We start from the raw sequence: 22,751 nt of genomic DNA on the forward strand, positions 1-22,751 counted from the left end.
TTAGTATTTAAGAGCCGGTTAAAAAGTTTGCAGCTGCTTACTACATGTTATTCTGATAGGCGATGTTTCCAAACGGATAATTTTGTTTTCAATAAAAGAAATAAATTAGATAATTTCTGAGCTCAAATCTGCTGTATTTCATAAGATATTAATGTTATTATGTAATTCTGGGGAGTTTGGAGTGAAAATTTGCTTTAGTTATTTTGTTATTTATTACTAAAAAAAGTGACATGGCTGCTAGATTTTGAATAACTCGCCTTTTTGGCAGTCTTAATTTGGCCTCTTTCCATTTGTTTATTACTGTTTGTTCGTGTTGTAAGCTGTGCACCATCTTACGTTAGTGTTAACACTTTTAGTATTGTAAACACAAGTATTGTTAGCATTGTAAACATAAGTAATAAGTAATCAAATACATTGTTTGCAAGAATCTCAAAACACAATGATGCCAAATCTCTTTAAAATACAACTGAAACAGTAACCCGGAAATTTAGGCAGTCCCGAGCTTGCAGCGTTCCCTAGTGTAGAAAACACCATCCATAGTTTTGTCACACCAGTGCCTTAGCAACCAGACTTCGCGTTCACAAGGGTCAACCTAACGTTGGCAACGGATAATTTTTAATTGATTACTTTTTGCTTTAGATTTGTTTACGTATTTGATAAATCATTTTTATTTATTCATTAAAAATCAGTATAAAAAATTATACTAATTTATGTACCGGCATGCATACAAATCATGTGAACATGATGACTGGCTCGTGTATTCATATCGGGCGGAAAAATCACATGGTATGATCCAGCTTTTTCTGACGAAACAGTTTCATTGGTTGTCATAAGAATAAAATTAATATAAATTATAATGGAACATTCTCATTATATAAACGATTCGCATATGCGATCACACACAGGGGCGTTCGGATGGGAGGTAGCTGTGACTCCGAAACATTTTAACTTTTCGGCAAATTTTGCTTGACCAGTCGACAAAAAAAATCGAAAAAATTATTCACGAAAAATCATTTTCTCTTATTTTATTTAGAAAATACAAATGAAATTAAGGTCAAAGCGTCTTGCTTTGTTTAAATTTCAAATTTTTTGGAATAATTAGAATGTTATAAGCATAGATATATTAGTCCCTGGTTATAAGCTCCGAGGATTGATAAACAAGGGCGAAGCTTTTAATGTAATTAGAATGAAATATAAAGGAAATATTGAGACATAAAAATTAAGGTATTAAAAAGAACTTTGTAGAAAAGAATGAGAAACTTCATCGGAAGGAATTGCACATGACTCTCGGGGGTTAGCGAGAATGAACCGAGGCTTCTCTTGTGATTATAAAAGAAAATATTTAGAGCTTTGAGCAGATAGAAATTACGAGTCCATTAAATTAATTGGGGGCTCTTACAAAATCCCGTTGATGCTACGCGGAAGAAAAAAAAAACGGTAACAATCAATTTTAACTGCGAATTATCAATAGTTACTTTAAAATAATCATTTTTATTTCCTCTGCTTATAAGCTGATTTTATTTTATTTACTGATATATTATTATTCATTATGTACAATAACTGGAAAAATTAGACTTAAAGTCACTTAATCCGTATCTACTTTAATATTGTTCACTTTTTAAATTCAACTAATAAAATATATTTTAAGAAAGTTCAGTATACTTTTTATTTATAATTAATATTTCATTTTCAATTAATTAATTTATTCATTTTTAAAATTTCTAACTACTTAAATTATACTTTCATTTTAAAACACGATTCTCAGAATACCTATTTTATTTCTATCCGGTCTTCGACGAAATTTGCCGATTACTAATTAATTTGCTATTCGATTCATGGGATAGTGAAAAATTATATATTTACCTTAACTGTGAAATAATTTATTTCTTTTATTTTGATATTTATTTATTATTATTATTTATTATTATTATTTTATTAATTGCTTTATTATTGACTGGAATAAAAGTAAAGCATTCCAGCAACAGCTCTTTGTGCTCTTTGTTCATGGAGGTTAAGGGTCAACAATCTGACTACTACTGATTTTGGCAAGGTAGTCAGCATTGTGCACAGACATCCTTTACTTCCCAGACAAACTAGTACTCATCCAGGTCCCGCAGTGGACTGATCGTTAAGACACGGTTCCCAGCAGATCACCGAAGTCAAGCATCACTGGCTGCGGTCAGTGTGCGGGTGGGTGACCACTTGGATCAGTCTGCTTAGGGACCGAGGGTGTGCGGTATTGGTCCTCGTTAAACTGTGCTACCGTAAAGTGCTCGACTTCGCGCGCAGGTCGTCGGGCTACCGAATCGGGGGTGCCATCCCCTCCGCAGAGGATCAAAATTGTGATGGCATGTCTTCGGATCATCCTCCGGGATGTTTCCCAGACCGTCGCCAATAGCCCATTGTGCAGCTCTAGTGCGACGTAAATTAACAACAACAACAGCAACTCATCCAGCTGAAGCGGGGTGGGCTTCAAGCCACCACTGAGGATCGAACCCGATTCTTCATAACAGTTCAATGTCTTACCCATTTAAAAATCACAGCTCATTGACTTGAATAATTGCTCATGGACAGAATAATTAAGTATAAAGTTTGTTAACTTCCTAGGTAGGTAAGTGCTTCATTTAGATCGCACTAGAGCTTCCCAATGGGCTATTGGTGACTGTCTGGGAAACATCCCTGAGGATGATCCGAGGACATGCCATCGCAATTTTGATCCTCTGCAGACGGGATGGCCCTCCTGCTTGGGTAGCCCGATGACCAGATCGTGAAGTCGAGCACTTTACGTTAGAACAGTTTAACGAGGACAGATACCACGCACCATCGGTCCCTACGCTACGCAGGCTGATCAAAATAGGTCACCCACTCACTTACTCACCGCAGGCAGTAATGCTTGACTTCGGTGTTCTACTGGGAACCGTGTCTTTACTATCAGTCCACTGTGGGACTTGTTAACTTTATACTTAATTATTATAAATCAGTAATATATTAGTGGAAAAAAATTAACATATTGGAAAAATATTAACAGCAAAAGAAATTTTTTTTTCTACTGAAGTTAGTGAATTGCATACTTATTAATGCGTATGCTTTACAGAGTAGGCTTAAAAATTTTTTTCATACCAAATATACAGCACAAATTAAAAATACAACACAAATTAATCTTTGACAATAATTATCTTTGACTGTAAAACACTTAAAATTAATTCATAGTAGAATAACCTTCTTTTCTTACTAATGTGACTTATACAAAGGTACTGTGTGACAAATGTTTTGAAGATTCATTTCAAAATAATTTTATACATGCATATTTCAAAATAAACCTTTTGGTTTTGATATGTAATTTCAAATTTTAGAGAAAAGAAATTAAGCATGTTTTTGTATATAGTGGTTTCCATGTAAATGTCCAAATGCGACATGAATTTTGTTCTGTGATTCAATAATCAAAATTATTATATTTCGTTTTACAAAAGATTATTGTATTTTAAAGAAAGAATGTAGGTATAATTACAATGCGTATTAACTCAGTGGAAGATTTGTTATCAATACATTGAGTAGTTTATGAAAATAGTGCGCTGAAAGAGCACAAATTTGGGATTTCAAAAAGTGACAAATGAAGAAAAACATGCTATTTAAATTACAACATGTAATATGTTATTACCTATGTAATAAGATTAAAATTCAAAAACTCTATATATTAATCGATTAGAAATTATTCTCAGTCGAAGTAAAAAGTTTTTTTCAATTGTTTTTATATTTAGTTAATGATTTGTAGTCGGTGCTCTTAAAAAGTTAAATTCAAGTCAAAAAGACAATGACAGAGTTAAACCTTTAACCAGTGGCAACAATAATACACAAAGTACAAAAATCATTTTCTTTTACATTTCCCCCCCTTCTTTTTAAGGCGAAAAAAAAAAAAAAAAAACTACCCGGGTGGAATACTTTGGATGTCTAAGACAACATTTCCACCTGACTATTCTTATAAATTTTAGATATATCTCAAAACTGTGACTAAATTGATAAAGTTGCCTTATCTCTTCTTAAACCTGACGGGACATATATATCCCATCAGACGTCCCAAATAGATAATTGTTGGGATAAATAGATCCCATTTTAACATTAGATTTGCGTATTAAAATCTTTCGAACTTCTTTTATTTTATTTGGAGGGTTGGCAGCACTTGTAAATCTGTCATGGCTGTTAAATTTTGAAGAAATCACATATTTGTGAATATTTATGCATCGTTTCGTCAGAAAAATAACTGAAATAGAGCTAAGAAAAAATGAGTATTTTTTATATGCTTTTATGTTGTTTTGAATCATAATTTGTGTAAATTTCAAAGTTTATTATTTTATTATCATTTGTCACCATTTGATACTGATAGGACAAAATATGTCCACTGAGAAGGACTTATGTGACAACAATGATCCAGGGCTTAGGTGCAGGAAGTGAGTCCAGATAGCAAGAAGTGAGAATATTATCAATAGTACAAAAAACAATGTCCTGTCAATCAAAAAATTATTTCGATAAAAATTAGAAATCGATCTTGAAACTTGCATTAATATAGTTGCAGTCCATCAGGCTAAGTAATTTTTGATAGAAACAAACAACCTATTCATATAAAAAAATTATGCTCCTTTATTTTTACTTGAATCAGTTTCCAACATTAAAAATAAGGAGTAATAATTGAATATTTTAATAACAATTAAAAAGGAAAAACAATAATGAAAAATATTATTGCTTAAAATTATCGCAAAATTTAAAATACTTTTTCAGAAATTTTATCGATTAAAATTTTTTTCAATTAAAAAAAAAGGAAAAGAAGTTAAATTTTCTGGCTGAAAATCATTTGTTTACATAATACGGTGAATAATAATTTAGTGAAGAGGATTTAAAATGAGTCATTTAAGTAGTAAAGAAATCATCGAAATATCGACGGAAGAACTTTATTGAAGTTATTTCACTTCTATGTGAAATTTTAAAAAAATGGTAAAACGAAACAGCAAATTAATACGCATAATGTTGTACATAATTACTCAAATTTCTCACATGAAAGTTAGAAACGAAATACATTTGCTACCGCTCTTAAAAGCGAGAGAAGCGATCAATTCTTTTTCATTTGAAAGTAAATTCATATTTTGAAACCTTTCTTATTTATAACGCTAACAAGGGATCGCACTACGGTGTTTAGGTAAAATTTCTTTTCGGAAAATCCGTTGCTTAGCTGTCCTACTAAAAAAAAGAGAGAGATAGAGAATGATATAATTTTTTCTGAGCAGTGGATTTTTTGACGAATTTTCCCTTTAACATCGTAGTGTGTTCTCTTTTAAGTGATTTAGATATTTATTTTAATAGATTGCCCCGGCACCGAGAAAGAAAGGTTTCCGAGGGATTGTTCAAATCTGCCACAAGAAATGAAAAATGAATCTGGAGTTTACCTTATACAGATGGATATGGCACAAAGACCAATTTTTGTGTATTGTGAAATGGAAGTTGATGGTGGTGGATGGACGGTAATTACTATTTTATATTAGTGAGACTTTTTACTATTTTAATTAAATAATAATAATAAAATAATAATAATAAAATAATAATAATAATAAAATAATAATAATAATGAAATAATAATAATAGTAAAATAATAATAATAAAAACATTTATTCACAGTATTGTTTCTTTAAAGGATTTGGCGTATGATTCGATTGAAAAATATTACCTTTATATCTGAAAAAAAAAATCAACCATCTATTTATATGCACTAGATTTTCCTCTTTTCGACTTAATAAATTTTTTTCAAAAAATATTTCATTAATGTTAAAATCATATTTCCACGAAATACAACGCCCATGTTTTAATAGGAGACCGGTTTCAAATTAATCCTGCTTTGGGAAAGATTAGAAAAAAAAGAAAAAATCGTAAAGTGCTTTTGAAGTGTAAAATGATTTAGCATGTTTTAGACTAAATAGGATTTTTTCAAAAATATTTCATTAATATTTATAGTTATGTATGGATTTTTCCGAAAAATATAATATACCCATATTTTAATATTAAACCGGTTTCAAATGAATTCTGGGTTGGGAAACATTATAAAAAATTCGGAAAATATCCTTTCTAATGTTAGCTTTGGACTTTGCATGTTTAGGACTAAATAAGATTTTTTTAAAAATATTCCATTAAAATTTATAGTCATATATGGCTATTTCCGCAAAATATGACACCCATACTTTAATAGAAAACCAGTTTCAAATGAATCTTGTTCAAATGAAAAATGTGTTATTTCTATCGTTAGCTCTCACATTACACTGCATGTTTTGGATTGAAAAAGGCTTTATTAAAAAAAAAAAAANAAAAAAAAAAAAAAAAAAAAAAAAAAAAAAAAAAAAAAATTCTGCTAGTGTTTATAACCTTATATTAGTACATATTTCCTTCAGCATTTTGATATTATCCATGACGCTCATGTTTTAATATAAAACTGGTTTTAAATTAAACGCGATCTTAAAATTGTAAAAAAAATCTGCGAGAAGTCTATTTATAGGTTTGCACTAGTTTGCACCATACTTGCTTTGCTTACATGCTACGGACAAATTAAGACTTAAAAAAAGAAAAAAAAATTGCTGATATTTTTTATTTTATTTAAGCGGACTTTTTCGGGAAATATAACTCTCATACATTAGTATGAAATCCGATTTAATAAATCCTGCGTTGAAAAAATTAAAAAAAACTTAATCCTTCTTTGTGTGAGCTCCATACACATGATTCGGCCTTAGCTGCTTTGTACTAATTTTTTTTGTTGATATTTTATTTCTTTTCAATATTTTATGTATACATTTTTACACATATATGGGTATTTTTGGAAAATATGACAGTTCCAAATCAATCTCAGATTACAAAAAATTGGCCTAATTCCACCTTTATGTTAGAGAATTGGCTTGCAGAGGTTGATGGATGCGCCTTAATTAGCTCTTGAGAGACTAAAATAGTAACTTACGAAATTAAAAAGCAAGCAAACATTGGAACCATATATGTTCATAAAAACATCGTTTTGTATTTTAAATTCATTTTTAAGTAAATACTGAAAAATAATATTTTATTCCTTAGGAAGCCATGTACAGGAACCATACATGTTCATAAAAACATCGTTTCGTATGTTAAATTCCTTCTTAAGTAAATAAATACAGGCGGAAATATATTTTATTCCTTAAGAAGCCATTTATTTAAATCATACATGTTGATGAAAACCTAGTTTCGTATTTTATATTCATTCTTAAGTAAATGCGGGCGGAAATATCATATTTTATTTTCCAAGAAACCATATATTGGAAACATATATGTTCATAAAAACATCGTTTCCTAAACATATATTAAAACCATACATGTTGATGAAAACTTCGCTTCGTATTTCATATTCATTCTTAAGTAAATGCGGATAGAAATATCATATTTAATCCTCAAGAAATTTTACACTATAGCGAAGTATTTACATAATACTATTATTGAGAATTATATACATTATAGCAGATAGCTAGTAACAGATTTAAAATTTTAATGTAAATACTCGTCGATTTTTTGCCCCCTTTGATTGGGTGCCTGGTAGAACTGAGCTCGAGCTTGCTTTTCGAGTTCCGAACCCGAAGAATTTTAGCCAGATATACATAGGATTACTTAGAGCTCTAGTCCGCCCGAGTCTGACTGATAAGCAGGAGAAGCAGTTCGTTCTAAATTTTTATACCCTTATAAATTTTACATTCTTTATACTTAATAACGGAACCAAAACGTTTGTTTAAAAGTAGTAAGAAAGTTTATGAAAATTTTGTCATGAATCTGAGATAGCCCGAACCTGAAACATTTTCTTCAGTAAACGAGCCCGATCCTCCAACGGGCCAGAGCTTTAGGGCTCTAGAACTCAGCCCGAGACTGGTTCAGTCTAGCTCAGCCCGAGTCTCATCTCTAGTGCCTGGTCCTTTTACCTTCCCCCCCCCCCTGGTGTAATTCAGATTTTTCGCTCGCTCTTTATTATTTAATTTCGTCTAATACCCTAACTTATAATTTAATAGTTTGTATAATTAATTTTAATTATATATCAAAGGCTACACCCTCTGCTCGATATTGCTAGCCAATCTTCAACTATTTGCGTACTTCTTCATGATCACGCCAAGATCTAAACTAGTTGTACACGCGAATTTTTTTTTCTTGTGATTTTAAACAAGATTGCTTGCTTGATGAAACTTAAAAAATAACTTTTTTCTCATGTTTCATTCCTCCAGCTACCAAGCAGGTTTTGAAGTTTTCAGTTCTTCCTTTCTCAATCTTGAATCGCTAGATTGGAATAACATTTTCAATATTTTATTTTCCTAAATATTAATTTTTGACTCTAAGTGGGTACGCTTTCTTAATATCCTTTTTAATAAGGCCAATTAAAAATGTGAATTAAAAGCAGTCATTACATTAAACATGTAATTATCCCAAACATAGTTTCATTGGAATTTAAGATGTCAGCATTATTTTAAGGACACTTTGCAATTATTTTTTTTAATATTTCCTAATAATTTGAAACTGGTTTCATAGCAATAAAAAGGTGTTTTCTTTTTTCTGAAAATATGCACTTATGCCCAGAGAAATTTATAGAAAATCTTAAAGTAATACAAATTTAGTCCGAGACACCCAAGTCTATCAGGCATTCTCCTGCGCTCCATTGCGTTGTCAGTCTTGAAGACTGACGAGCGATAGCGATCTAAAAATTAGAAAATACGACTGTTTTGCGTGAATTTTGATACGATTTATGTTACCTGTTTTACCTTACTCTAAGAAAAATGATACTTAAAAAACAAACAATAAAATGGAAATTTTAAGATATCGACTAGATTAATATAATGAATTTTAAAATTATTTATATTGGCAAAACATTCTGCTAACCTTTTTCCTTTTAGGTTTTTCAAAGACGCCGAGATGGATCTGTGAATTTTTTTCGAGAGTGGCAAGATTACAAGTATGGTTTTGGAAATATTGGTGGAGAGTTTTGGTTAGGTAAGCATACATCTTATTTCTATAAAACAGTAAAATGTAGCTTTTTTTTAGCGATATTTAATTTTGGAACAGCACAAACTTGTCGAGTGTGGAAAGAGTCTGGAAAATTATAACCTTTTTCAGGATTGTATAATGCTTATGCGTTATTTATAGTTAAGTTATGTTAACTTTTTACAAGTAATTTAATTTTTTGAAAGAAATTTAGCTTGAAAGGTTAAAAACAAGTAAATAAATAAATTATTTATCATTTCATTTTTTTATTTTTTTTTATTTACTCATTTTTTTATCATTTTTTTTATTTTTATTTACTCATTTTTATAGGATAAATTGGATTTCGAAGATATTCCAATGCAAAATCCGAAATAACGATAATAAAAAAAATAAAAAAAACAAATTNAAAATAATAAAAAAAAAAAATTAAAAAAAAAAACAAATAAATAAATAAAAAATAAATAAAAATGTGTTTTTAGATTATTTAGTTTAAGAACTTTTTTATGGCATAACTTAATCAGTGTAGAATTCAGGAAGAGTATCACTACTGCAAAATTCATAGCAATAATAATGATAATGAAAATGATATTAAAATAAAAAAACATGAATTAATAAATAAATAAAACAAAATTTATCATGCATTCTTGTTATTATTATTTTCGTTTTTATTATTTTATTTTTTTATTTAATTTTATTTGTTTATTTATTTAAGTATTTTTTGTTCGGAAAAATCAGATCGTTGTAGGAGTCGAAGAGAAACACTACTACAAAATATACAATTTTAATTATAAAATCAAAAAATACGAAAATAAACTAATGTTGTATTAAAATCGATAATTATCATATTTTATTTCGTTGATTCGGAAAAATTGATGCAATTTAGGGTTTCAGAAAAAAACACAGCTGTAAAATTCAAAATAATCAGTAAATAAAACGATAATTAAGAGATGGGATGAATTCGATAATTATTATGTTTTATCTATTTGTTTTTTTTTCTTTGAATAAACGCTCGTATAATTATAATAATATAATAAATTCTAAAGTAAATTAATTAATTAAATTGATTTACATATATTTTTTATAACCTTTTTTGGCGAAATCAGATCTATGCTCAGCAGATCACTGAATGACAACAATGCAAAATCTAATATTATAATAATAATATAATTCTACTTAATACAAATTCAAAAACATTGTTTCAAGAGAATAAGTTGTAATTCTGTTAAAAGAGAATAGTACAGTCAAATTCTAAGAAGAAAAAAATTATAAAAAACCGGAAAATATCGTGATTTGTGGTAAACTCGCATAAATATCTCCCATAAAAATAAAAATCACAAGAAAATTTTGAGGATTAACCCATATTCGGCCAAAAGCGCGTAAATGCACCATTCTAATAAATATTTTTTTTTAACACTGCGACGCACTAATTTTATTTTTCTGCTATTTTAAAGGTTTTTGTTAAAGGTAAAGACATTTATAAAATATCAGCAATTTAATTGGAGCAAGCACTTATTTCTGTTGAGAAATTTTCAAAATACTCTTGTTTTTTAAATTTTCTACGGTTATTAGCAAATTCGACTTTTTAAAAATGCATTATCATTCCACTTGAGATTAATCCTATGTTTTTAGAATGGATTAAAGTAGCTCGTTCAGTAAATAAAACACAACTAAAACTAATGTTATAGAAAAAACTAGAGTTAAACTAAATGGTTTGTCTATTGATTTGGCCAATGGGACATATACGCACCAAAATGACCCGACATTTTTTAAAATTTCCATGTTTGGCCTAAAATGGAGGAAAGGAGGGGCAAAAGATAGGAGAAATTCAATACTCAAATTTAGGCAAATTAAGTATGATCGCTTTTATTACATTTCGTTTACGCGGAATTGAATTGAATAAAACTTAACCCGTTTTGTCCCGAGGATATATATTGATATAATGCAAAAAGTGGTTTTATGGAAAAAGTGGTGAAATATATTATCGAAATTAATTGTTTTTTCTACAGTTAGAGCATTCAAAAAGTCTTTGATAGAGCAAAAAGTACTTGCTCTTTATATTTCTAGATCTAATCAGAAATAACTAAATCATTGTGGTATCTGAGAATTTTTTAATTCACCCAGATAAATGAAAATACTGAAAAAAGTTTCCCACCACAATGAATGTCTGTGAAAAAAGGAACTGTCCTAAATATATGACGCTGGGCGTTAACCGGTTAACGCAATATGATAGGAATAGAAGTTATAAGGGTTTGTATTTTATCTCATTCAAATCTCGTTAATAGGCACAAATTAAAAATGCACATTTTTTATAAAAAAGAAAAAAAAAACTCTTATAACAGATAAACTATTAGTTCTGCCTTCTAAAGAACAATAATTAAATTCTCCCTGCCTTTCTACCTTCTTACTTAAACACTCAATAGAATTTCTTGAGATTTTTATCTGAGGCCACTTGAGTCTTCCATGAAAAATTTCCAATACTTACTAAAGAATTCCTTTCGCCAGTTATCCAGAGAATTGTCTTTGTAGTCATGAAATTAAATTACTTCAAATTGGGATATGGGTAAACTATTGAGATAGATTTTGACAAGAGTCGGCCTGAGAAGTTTTTAAAGTTTCCTTCTTTAAATGCGTTTTTCTTGTTTCCATAGCAGCTGATAAACTCAGCCTCTGCGGCGGGAGGGGTTCTTCGGTTAGACACATAGTAGATACCGACTTGTTATTGTGAATATATACCTAAATCTCGTTATTGTGAATATCTACCTAAAACTTAATGTTTTTGTTTCGAAATGTGTTATGCTTTTTGTTTCGCGTTCAGCGGAAATTAACTTTCACAAGTTTAAAATGACGAGTTTGGAAGATTTACTTGGAAGATGGAGGATTCACTTGGGGGCAAGCATGGAAGTTGGGCAATTTACACAGGGTAAACATGGAAACTGAATGATTTTCATGGTGTCAATCAAGGAAACTGAAGGATTTACATGGAGAAAATTAAGCATAATATCTGAGAGCAATAAGAAAAATATCATGTAAGCAATTATATATCCCAAGTCAAAATTCTTGATGGTCCCATCAAATAATTCTTATGGTTTATGTTGGTTTCAGTGCGATTCATAACGGTTTAACATCACTTGATGGTCACCATCATCCAACATTTTCCATTACGTGTTCATGGTTTTTGTTTGGCAAGATGGTCACCATGCCAACAAATTTCCATCATTCCATGATGGAAAATGCTACTTTAATACTATGATTCTTAACCCTCAACAGAAGTTTAACTATCTTGGACCAGCAATCCATGATGATCCGCAATGGTTCTAGCTATGCATTTCCATGATTGTTTAATGAGAATTCTTGTTGGTTCTGAGGAATATATCATCAGAACAATTTTTTTTAATGTTGGACCATCATAAATCAGTCCGAATTCCTACATTAGGATGATGGTTGTTCATGATCGCTCCAACATTTGATTTTTATGATATGTTTTAAATTCGTGATGGTTCAAGCGTGAACAAACCATCTAAACAAGTTGCTATTCTAATGTTGGACTATCATAAATCAGTCTGAATTCCTACATGGAGGTAAAATATAGGTTACCATCAAAAAATAATGGTTCATGATGGAATTATTGATGGTTACCATCAGGATTATGTTGGTGCATCAATGGAAAAACATCAAAAGTTTTGACTTTGGTAATCAATTATATAAGCAGGCGTGCAATAAGAAAATATGTTTCTACATCATTTTATTTTTACTGCATTTCCAAATAATTTCACATTTATACTCAACACATAGGACTGTAAGCAATGCGTTAGCAGCCCCAGGATGGTATAGATTTTTTTCTTCCTTTTTGTGCGCCTACTTTGTACTTTCATTACAGCTTCATGATTTTTTTGAATCCACCTTCTTATGGAATTTTTTTCGCCATGTCACTGATGAGTATTACGAATGTTTCCAATAATAATTCCAACTTATGGTACTAAGCATTTTAATATTGGCTGTTTATTTAAGGGAATGAAAATATCTATCAGATGACTCATCAAGATTTGTATGAATTGCGTGTTGATTTGGAAGATTTCGATAACGAAAAAGCTTTTGCAATATACAGTGCTTTTGCTGTAGGCAGCGAAAAAGAAAAATACATGTTGAAACTTCTAGGGCCTCTTAAAGACGGGAATGCAGGTAATATATTTCTAATATTTGTTTATTTTAAATCTAGTATTTGAATTTTTTTTATAAACTAGGGGTTCAACCTCTGCTTGCTGTCGCTTGCCTACCCAGATTGCTTTTGTAGTAACTTTTGTTTCTTGACGATTAGCAAATTTATAAAATCAAAATTGAAAACAATTCGGTTAAAAGATTGCTTTATTTTATTAATACAGATTTGCTTTCACAGATTTAGTATCTCGATTCGACTGCGAATAAATTTAAACCAAATCATTCTGTTAGTTTATTGTTGCGACTTCATCTACGAATTCGTTTTTAAAATTTTCATTTTATTTTTGGATATTATTAAAATTCCTCATACGTTTTTCGCCCTCGAGATTATTTTTAGAAATCTTATGAAAAATTAATTTTCATTGTTTTTTGGTGAAAATTTGAATTTTGCGCCAAATTATTCGTTGGTATTTTTTCGAAAATATGTATTTTACAGGTTTCCGGAAATTTTATTAGATAAAATGCAAAATAAACATTTTATTATCTGTTTGTGTCTTTTTCCAAAAACGCAGATTGATTTCAAAATGAGGTTTATCATTAAATTTGCTTAAAGCTCTCGCATTTATCTTCCTATACAACTTTGAGCTATATAAATTTCAATTATTCTTTTTACATCACGCATTTACTTACATTTAAATAAATAAAAAATTGAATAAATGGACCTCCACGTTTGGAAAGAATTTAACCATAGATAGTGTGGGAAACCGAAGTCGTTTAATTGAATTGATGAGCACCCTTGTCACCATACTAACAATAGAAAAATATTTCGTTGTTCACTTTCAATGCAGTCAAAGCCTCAATTCCGATGCATAAGTTTTTTTTCTGTTGTCATTTAAATGTTAATAAAAGTGCTACAAATTTCAATATTGTCTTAGAAAAAAGACTTTTGCCTAAGAGCGAATAGTAGTAGCGAATGTAGTTGGGGCCGATTTTCCTGTTTTTTTCCTTTGTTTTTTAACATTATTTCTGATATTTCTTATCTAGAGCCAAAAGTGAGCATGACTGAAATAACTGAAAAAAAAAATGATTAAAGAATAACCAAAGTCGTTTAATTGAATCCATGAGTTCGAAAACTAGTCCTCTACACTTTCTTTTCAAAATTGAGTTTCTTGCATTTTAGAGTTTAGCTGACGTAGATACGTAGTTAGGATAAAAAAATTCATGTCCTCCTACTTGGCATAGCATACTTTGTGTAGTGAAATCTCAATTTAGTTCGAAAAAATGCCATTTTCTGGAGATGAACTGTTCTCGGAAGAAACTTGGAAATACACGCATGGACAAAAAAATTATGGCGCCAAGAAGAAGTCTTCAAAATGAAACGAAATTTTACATACGTAATGACTACTTTGATATAAGTAAATGATTAGAAAATCAAAGATTGTCGTTTTTCTTTGATTTTCTAATAATTTACTTATATAAAAGTAGTCAGTCATTAGGTATGTAAAATTTCGCCTCGTTTTGACGATTCCTTCTTGGTGCGCTAATTTTTTTGACCATGAGTGTATATCGCTAGATAGTAACAGTTGTTGATTATGAAATTATTCGCATTACATTACAATTAATTGTTTATTTTAGGCTTGTTATTTTATTGACTTTTATCACACAATGAGTGATTCTGAGGATAGTTCTTTATATGGTATATAATGAGAGCTAAAACTAACTATCAACTGTTAAGGAAATGACTACAAATAATATGCCACTTGATTTCAAAAGCAGGTGGCCGGAGCATGATGAGAAAAATGTGTTGTCATAAGACTCCTAAGGAAAAACAAGAAAGGAGAAACAATAGTTTCAGGTCTCACATTATAGCAATTTTACTTATACACATGGCGAAATTCAAGTATCTACTTTCATTGGTAGTTTATGCTAATTAATATTAACTCATTACATAAAATAGTACCCTAAAAGTGGCTACATCAGTTTAGGAAGCATATTTTGTAGAAGTTGCCATAAGCCACGAGAAAATTGCAGGCATCGAAAAAGTTTTTACAATTTAAACCAAATTAGTTTTGGTCTTTCTATGAAGAAGTTTGTAAGGAGCCTTGCACAGATTGTCGTAATCCAAAATATTTTTGAACATACACAAATATCCTTGAATATGTAGTCTACGACTTAAATAAAATCTTTATTTAATTTCTAAATGACAGATTATTATTTTCGCTTGTGAAAAAAAATGTATAGAATTCGTTTTACGATTTTGTCCGAAAACCGGCCATCTCCAAGTTCTAGTTATTTTTTAAATTAAAAAAATTAAGTAATGCTATCACTTAACTGCAGTAGAATATTTTGTAACCAGCTATTTTTTAATATAAAAAAAAGCTCTATATAATCAATACACAGAGTTATACGTGTACTGCTAAGAGCTATTTAAGTTGATAGATTTTCTCGTACCGTGACTTAACTCAATAATCGGAAAAACTGAGATTGTAATATAATTAATTACTTATTATATTTATGGGTAAAAAAGTCAAAATCAATGTACAATGTATAGAGCATAGAAGCACTACCAAAATCTTGTTGACATGGATTTTCATTCATCCATCGTGCCAAAAATGCTCAAGCTAATGATTGAAAAAATATCTGACAATGATACCTTATACCAATTAATTACTTATTAAATATATGGTTAAAAAATTCAAAATTAATGAGCAGAACATGGGTGAACCATGAAGAGCTATTTATGTTGATTTGAATTTTCTACCAAAAGAGTGAATAGCTTTTTAAACGTGGCAAGTAATTTAGATACAGTGCAAAAACCGGTACAAAATTCGATAAATTTTCCCGCCATTTAAAAAAATTTTTTTTTTTCCCTCATGAGATTTTAGGATTTTTCTTTCTTTTTTGAAAGATGTTTACCTTACCATCATTTTGGAAATAATCATTAGTGTAGTACTTCACCGTTTTTTCTTCTTTTTAAGATTATTTCCAAAATTTTTTTTTTTTAGTTGGGTTTAACAATAAAAAAAACGGCTTTTTGTAGCGATTCTGAAAACCGGAAAAATCAGTTATCCGGAATAGCGATGGTCCCGATCGTTTCGGATAATCGGTTCCCTACTGTATATATATATTATGCCAAGTTATTTAATTTGAGATATTGCAATCAGAATTAGATTTACAATTAGAATAAAATGCATTTAAAAATGCTTTATGTAAGCATTAGACCAACTATTCTCAGCAATTTTAAAAACTGCTTTAAAAACTTACTCTTTTATTATTTTTTACCACATATATTTATAGATAATTTATTTCACGATTTTTCTCACTAATTTAGTATAGGACAGTATTTATGCCATTAATTAGTAGATACTTTCCTTCTGAATTGAATTTTTATTTTTTTTTTGGAATAGGAAGAGGCCATTTTAAAAATCTTTTCAACATTTTTATTTAATGATAATTTTAGGGCAAAATGCATGAATTTTATGAGAGTAAAATCATTCGCTTAAATATTTTTATATAAATATGAGTGTTTGTATAAATCTTTGTCTAATTCATAGAAGTCAATTAGTTAGATTTAACAGCCTTAAGAATGTTTTTTTTAAAATAATTTTGTTAACTTATCCTGGGATTATACCTGAGAAAATTGATGCTTGAATATTTTTCTAAATATATAACTTCTATATGTATACTTTTTTTATTTTAAATGTGCAACTTTCATTTAATTTATGATGCTGTTAAGGAAAACATTAATATAAAATCGAATTATTTTGTCTATTTTTCATTTTTTGTCTCGTTTGAAATGATTTTTAATTCTTTTTTCTTTGTTCACTGTAACTTTGTAGTAAATATTTGATTCTAAGCATCCTAAAATTAGTTTTCCATATACATTAAAAATCCAATTTTTACTACAAAGTTACAGAAAGCAAAACAGAAAGAATTAGTTAAAAATAATTTTAAATGAAAAAAAATTGACGAAATAATTCAACGTTTATGTTTTTTCAGCATGTTTTTTCTTTAAAAACATCATAAATTAAATAGAAAAAATATACTGGATTTCTAAGTTTCTGATTGCTTCTGTTATTGTTGGTCTAATTTAAATCACTTGATTTCAGTCATGATTAAAATTGTAATTTAAATCATTTGAATTTGTTTAAAAAAATCACTTATTTAAATCAGCTGTATTTTTTTAAAAAAAAGAACGTTAACTTAAATGAACATAGTTTTTATAGCATTAATTATGAATTAATTTAGAAAAAATTATTAATATATGTTTTAAATATTTTCATGCAGTGTAATTAATAAATACATTCCTTAAGGTAGGGATTCTTAAAAATCTAATTTAATTGATAATGCATGTTTATTAAGGAAGTGATTTTCTTACTATGAAATAAATAAAAGGCATATGCATTGAAATTACTATTATATTATCCCTTTCATTATTTCATTAAAAAATGCATTAATGCAAATCAAAAGTGATTTAAAATAAGTAAATAAATCAGTAATTTCAACAAAATGATGAAAAATATTAATTGAAAAAAATATTTCTATACAATTAAATAATTGAAAACATTCTTTTGATAACTATTTCTTTGAGTTCGATTTTATTGATAACGAGGATTTCTTTACTAAGAAATATCGAAAGTGATATGCATGTAAATTATTATGTTTCAAAATAGACTGACTATACGTGCATAAGTGTGATATGAAACTTTTAAATAGTAGTTTTTCATTTAATACATTTAAAATAATTTTCTGGCTAAATACATATTTCAATTACACCCATTTACTTCTTTGCTAATTAAAATGCAGTGCTTTTATATCTTATTCAATATGTAGTCAGATTGTAGCAAGACTTCCTCAAACCAGAAAGACGTTTTTTTTTTTCAGTTGTGTTTTCTTACCTAAACTAATTAATTTCCATCAGGTATCAAGTAGAAAAACTGTCTCCAGATTTTTAACAATCATTATCATAATTAATTAATCATGATTAATGAGCCTGAAAAATATAATTGTGATTCTTTTTTTAACTCAGTGATTAGTTTATAAAAATATGATAATTTTATCCATTTTAGTAAGAAATATTAACTATTTTAGTTTTATTTCTTTTAAACAATAGTATTATTAAAATCTTTTATCAGATGCTTTGAATGGCAAATTTTAAAAAATCCAATAAATTTTATTTAAAAAAAAATATCAGATTCAAATCAAATATATACGATTTTGGAGTAAAAAAAAATATATTTGCCAACCATGGCTTCTGGTCAGAGTTATAGTCATTAACTTTTTAGTGTATTAACAGTAAAAATTAGAATATTTTAAGTGGAAATCTTTTTTTAAAAAAATAATATGCAGAAGTTTGGTTTATATAGACTGATTTAAAATTCATTAAAATCAAAGTTTTAAATATTAAAGTAAGGTTTTTACAATTTAATTAAAATTTGGTGCTTCACCCAGAACGTTTACTTTTTAACTAATTTAAGACAATAAGTTGGCAAAGTTTTTTAACCGATATTCTTGCAAGAATTGCATCGGTCTAATTAAAATTTAGACCGATTTTCAGAACTTTAAAAGCTCCTTGTCATTTTAAAATGAACAGAATTTTTTTTTCATAGTTTAAATATAGTTTGCATTTTAAAATTACAGAAATATCAAAATTTAGAACACATAAAAAACTCATTTTAATTGAAAATTACCAAAAGATGGAAGAACCTTATTGACATATCCCCCCAACCCCACAATACTTTAGCTTCTGATAAAAAATATTAGCGAAGCGACGTTTCTATCAGAAATTGGAAATTGTTTTATTGCTTAATTGAAGTAGGAGCGATGGTCATAAGGGTTACCTTGAGCGCAGTAGACCAGCCTTTTTCAAGGGGGATAAGATGTTAGCAGTAGCAGTCCACCATGTTTTAAAAAACCATTAGCGCAATCCGCTATCACCGCTTAAAATATCGTTAGCACTAATTAATTTGCATATTTGAGGTCATCCCCTCGAACCATTAAGATTGAGTCTCAAAACGTAATTATTCAGAACAATCAATAGATCGCAAGTTATTCAGTGTGGCTCGTTTTATATTTCGCGCACTGTACAACATGGATGGTGTTTTCAATATACACCGAAGAGCCCTNTGTTTTCTTACCTAAACTAATTAATTTCCATCAGGTATCTAGTAGAATAACTGTTTCCAGATTTTTAACAATCATTATCATAATTAATTAATCATGATTAATGAGCCTGAAAAATATAATTGTGATTTTTTTTTTAACTCAGTGATTAGTTTATAAAAATATGATAATTTTATCCATTTTAGTAAGAAATATTAACTATTTTAGTTTTATTTCTTTTAAACAATAGTATTATTAAAATCTTTTATCAGATGCTTTAAATGGTAAATTTTAAAAAATCCAATAAATTTTATTTAAAGAAAAATATCAGATTCAAATCAAATATATACGATTTTGGAGCAAAAAAAAAATATATATTTGCCAACCATGGCTTTTGGTCAGAGTTATAGTCATTAACTTTTTAGTGTATTAACTGTAAAAATTAGAACATTTTAAGTGGAAATCTTTTTTTAAAAAAATAACATGCAGAAGTTTGGTTAATATAGACTGGTTTAAAATTCATTAAAATTAAAGTTTTAAATATAAAAGTAAGGTTTTTACAATTTAATTAAAATTTGGTGCTTCACCCAGAACGTTTACTTTTTAACTATTTTGAGACAATAAGTTGGAAAAATTGTTTGACCAATATTCTTGAAAGAATTGCATTGGTCTAATTAAAAGTTAGACCGATTTTCAGAACTTTAAAAGCTCCTTGTCACCTTAAAAAGAATTTTTTTTTCTTCATAGTTTAAATATAGTTTGCATTTTAAAATTACAAAAAATTTACAACATATAAAAAACTCCTTTTAATTGAAAATCACCAAAAGATGGAGGAACACTTATTGATATATCCCCCCCCCACAGCACTCTAGCTTCTGACGAAAAATATTGGCGAAGCGATGTTTCTATCAGAAATTGTTTTATTGCTTAATTGAAGTAGGAGCGATGCTCATAAGGGTTACCTTGAGCGCAGTAGACCAACCTTTTTCAAGGGGGATAAGATGTTAGCACCGCAGTCCACCATGTTTTAGAAAACCATTAGCGCAATCCGCTATCACCGTTTAAAATATCGTTAGCACTAATTAATTTGCATATTTGAGGCCACCCCCTCGAACCATTAAGATTGAGTCTCAAAACATAATTATTCAGAACAATCATTAGATCACAAGTTATTCAGTGTGGTCCGTTTTATATTTTGCGCACTGTACAATGTGGATGGCGTTTTCAATATACACCGAAGAGACATTACATTATGACCATCCTGCTAATAACATGTAGGACCACCTTTAGTCATCAAAACTGCTAGCACCCGACGTGGCATTGATTCCACAAGGTGCTGATGGGTAATCTGAGGTATCTGGTACCAAGCGCTCACCATCTGGTCCTGCAATTCCCTCATATTGCGAGGGGGAAGCGTAGCAGTATGAATTTGGTTTTCCAAGTAGGACCACAAATGCTCTATTGGATTAAGCTCAGGTGAATTTGGGGGCCAAGACATGACTTGAAAGTCACTGGAATGTTCCTCGAACCAATCCATGACGATTCGTCCTTTATGACATGGTGCATTATCCTGTTGGTAAACACCATCCCCGCAGGAAAAACTGTTGCCATGAATGGGTGATGGTCTGCAACTATGTTCAAGTAGCTTACAGACGTCAGGGATTGTTCTATGAGGATTATGGGTCCTAATGTGCCCCATGAAAACATTGTTCCTGGGCGAGAAACCATGAAAACCTGGGCGAGCCCATTGTTATAGATGGAGGGTGGTCATAATGTAATGGCTCTTCGGTGTAAATGCAAACAACAACAATCTCGAGCTCTTGACCTGCTTTACTTCTGCTTACAAGGTATACAGCTGTTTACTACAGCTTAATCTGCGAGGCGATATTTTAAAACTGATTTTTTTGTTTTTAACCAAAGAAATAATTTATGTAATTTTCAAGGTCAAATATGCTGTATTTTATAAATTATTAATAAAATTAAGTAATTCTGGCGAATATTTGTCTTAGTTATTTAGATATGTATTGTTAAAAAATGTGACATGGTTGCTAGATTTAGAAAGAACTCGATTTTATAGCAGTTCTGATTTGGTCTCTTTTTACTTGTTTATGACTGTTTGTTCTTGGTGCAAGTCTTGCACCATCATACGTTAGTGTTAGAATATTATTCGAGATTAAGTTCATTTTACGAATTATCATTTAGGTTTAAATTTCAAAATTGGTATATTCAGTGGCCCCCATCCCCCCCAAGCTCTTGGGCGCATTCTTGGGCAAATTCTAATTCCCCCCCAAACTATTCGTTTTATTTAGCGTAAAAATTCCCCCCCCAACCTTTAAGTGGGCGCATCGTGCGCCCACCTTCCCTTCTGATGGAGGCCCCTGGGTATATTGTCCACCAGGTGAGAAGTGTTTTATAACGATTCTTTTTTTCAAATGACAATTCTTACGTCTTGAAATAACAGGTCTTCAAATGAAGATTCTTATAACGATTCTTTATTTAAACACAAATAAATCAGGTAACAAATACACAAGAAATAACTTAAGAGAGTCTCAAAACACAATGATCACGTTCTGAGCCAAATGGTTTCAAAACACGTCAAAAACACTAACCTGGAAATATAGGCCGTCAAGAGCTTACAGCTCTTAACAAGGTAGAAAACACCATCCATTTCATTGATTCCAATAATTGGCTTTGTTAATTTTAGTACTATAACCCTTCTTAAAATGCATTACAGGTGATGGTCTGACGTATCATGCCTCAATCCCCTTTTCGACTAAAGACTTAGATTACGATCTGTGGGAAGGAGGACATTGTGCCCTGGATCATTCAGGAGGGTGGTGGTACAACCAGTGTGACGCTAGCAACCTGAATGGCAAATATCTTCAGGGAATTAATCCAAACGAATATCAAGGAGTGTATTGGCATGAGTGGCATGGTCCAAGCTATTCTCTAATGGCCACCCGTATGATGATTCGACCCACACATCGAAGGTCAATTGGGTCGTTAAAAAGTACAGAATTTTCTACAACTGTTGATCCTTTTGATTTTTAGAAAACTTGTTTTTTTTTTCTCTCTGTATAATCCTTTTTTGTCTTAACAATTGCGGAATAAAATGTAAAAGAATTGAATAGAATTTGTATGGCATTAATGTTATTATAAAAGTGGTAAAAATTTTGTTGTTTTAAGGAAACTGTACCTATAAGTCAATCCTATTTCGTTTTTCATTCTCTAAAAATTCCGTATCCTGCATGTGAAAAATATTATTAACTCTAACACAAAGAATACTACTTTTCTGCTGGCGTAGCAATTGGAATACGTCAAACGATTATTCTTAAAGGAATTACATTAATTAATGACATTTTCTATGTTTTTGATTTTTAAAAAAAATCTTTTACTTGGTTTTAGAATAAATTTATTAATTAATTTATTATCTAAAACAACTAGAGGGTTTGAAAAAAGCACCATTAAAACGTAAAAATAGT

General features: G+C 29.7%; 1 protein-coding gene across 1 annotated transcript in view; it reads left to right on the forward strand.

The window, feature by feature from the left end:
* Positions 1-22,402, forward strand: part of LOC107442501 (angiopoietin-1-like) — a 79,119-nt gene extending 56,717 nt beyond the window's left edge. The window contains exons 5-8 of the mRNA XM_021147508.3: positions 5,353-5,510; positions 8,925-9,021; positions 13,021-13,191; positions 22,004-22,402. Coding sequence (XP_021003167.1) covers positions 5,353-5,510; positions 8,925-9,021; positions 13,021-13,191; positions 22,004-22,320 — 743 coding nt within the window. The 3' untranslated portion in view covers positions 22,321-22,402. The remainder of the gene's footprint in view (positions 1-5,352; positions 5,511-8,924; positions 9,022-13,020; positions 13,192-22,003) is intronic.
* Positions 22,403-22,751: the final 349 nt, after the last annotated feature.

Source organism: Parasteatoda tepidariorum, chromosome 9, assembly GCF_043381705.1.
Source record: "Parasteatoda tepidariorum isolate YZ-2023 chromosome 9, CAS_Ptep_4.0, whole genome shotgun sequence".
In the NCBI taxonomy this organism is placed as follows: Eukaryota; Metazoa; Arthropoda; class Arachnida; order Araneae; family Theridiidae; genus Parasteatoda; species Parasteatoda tepidariorum.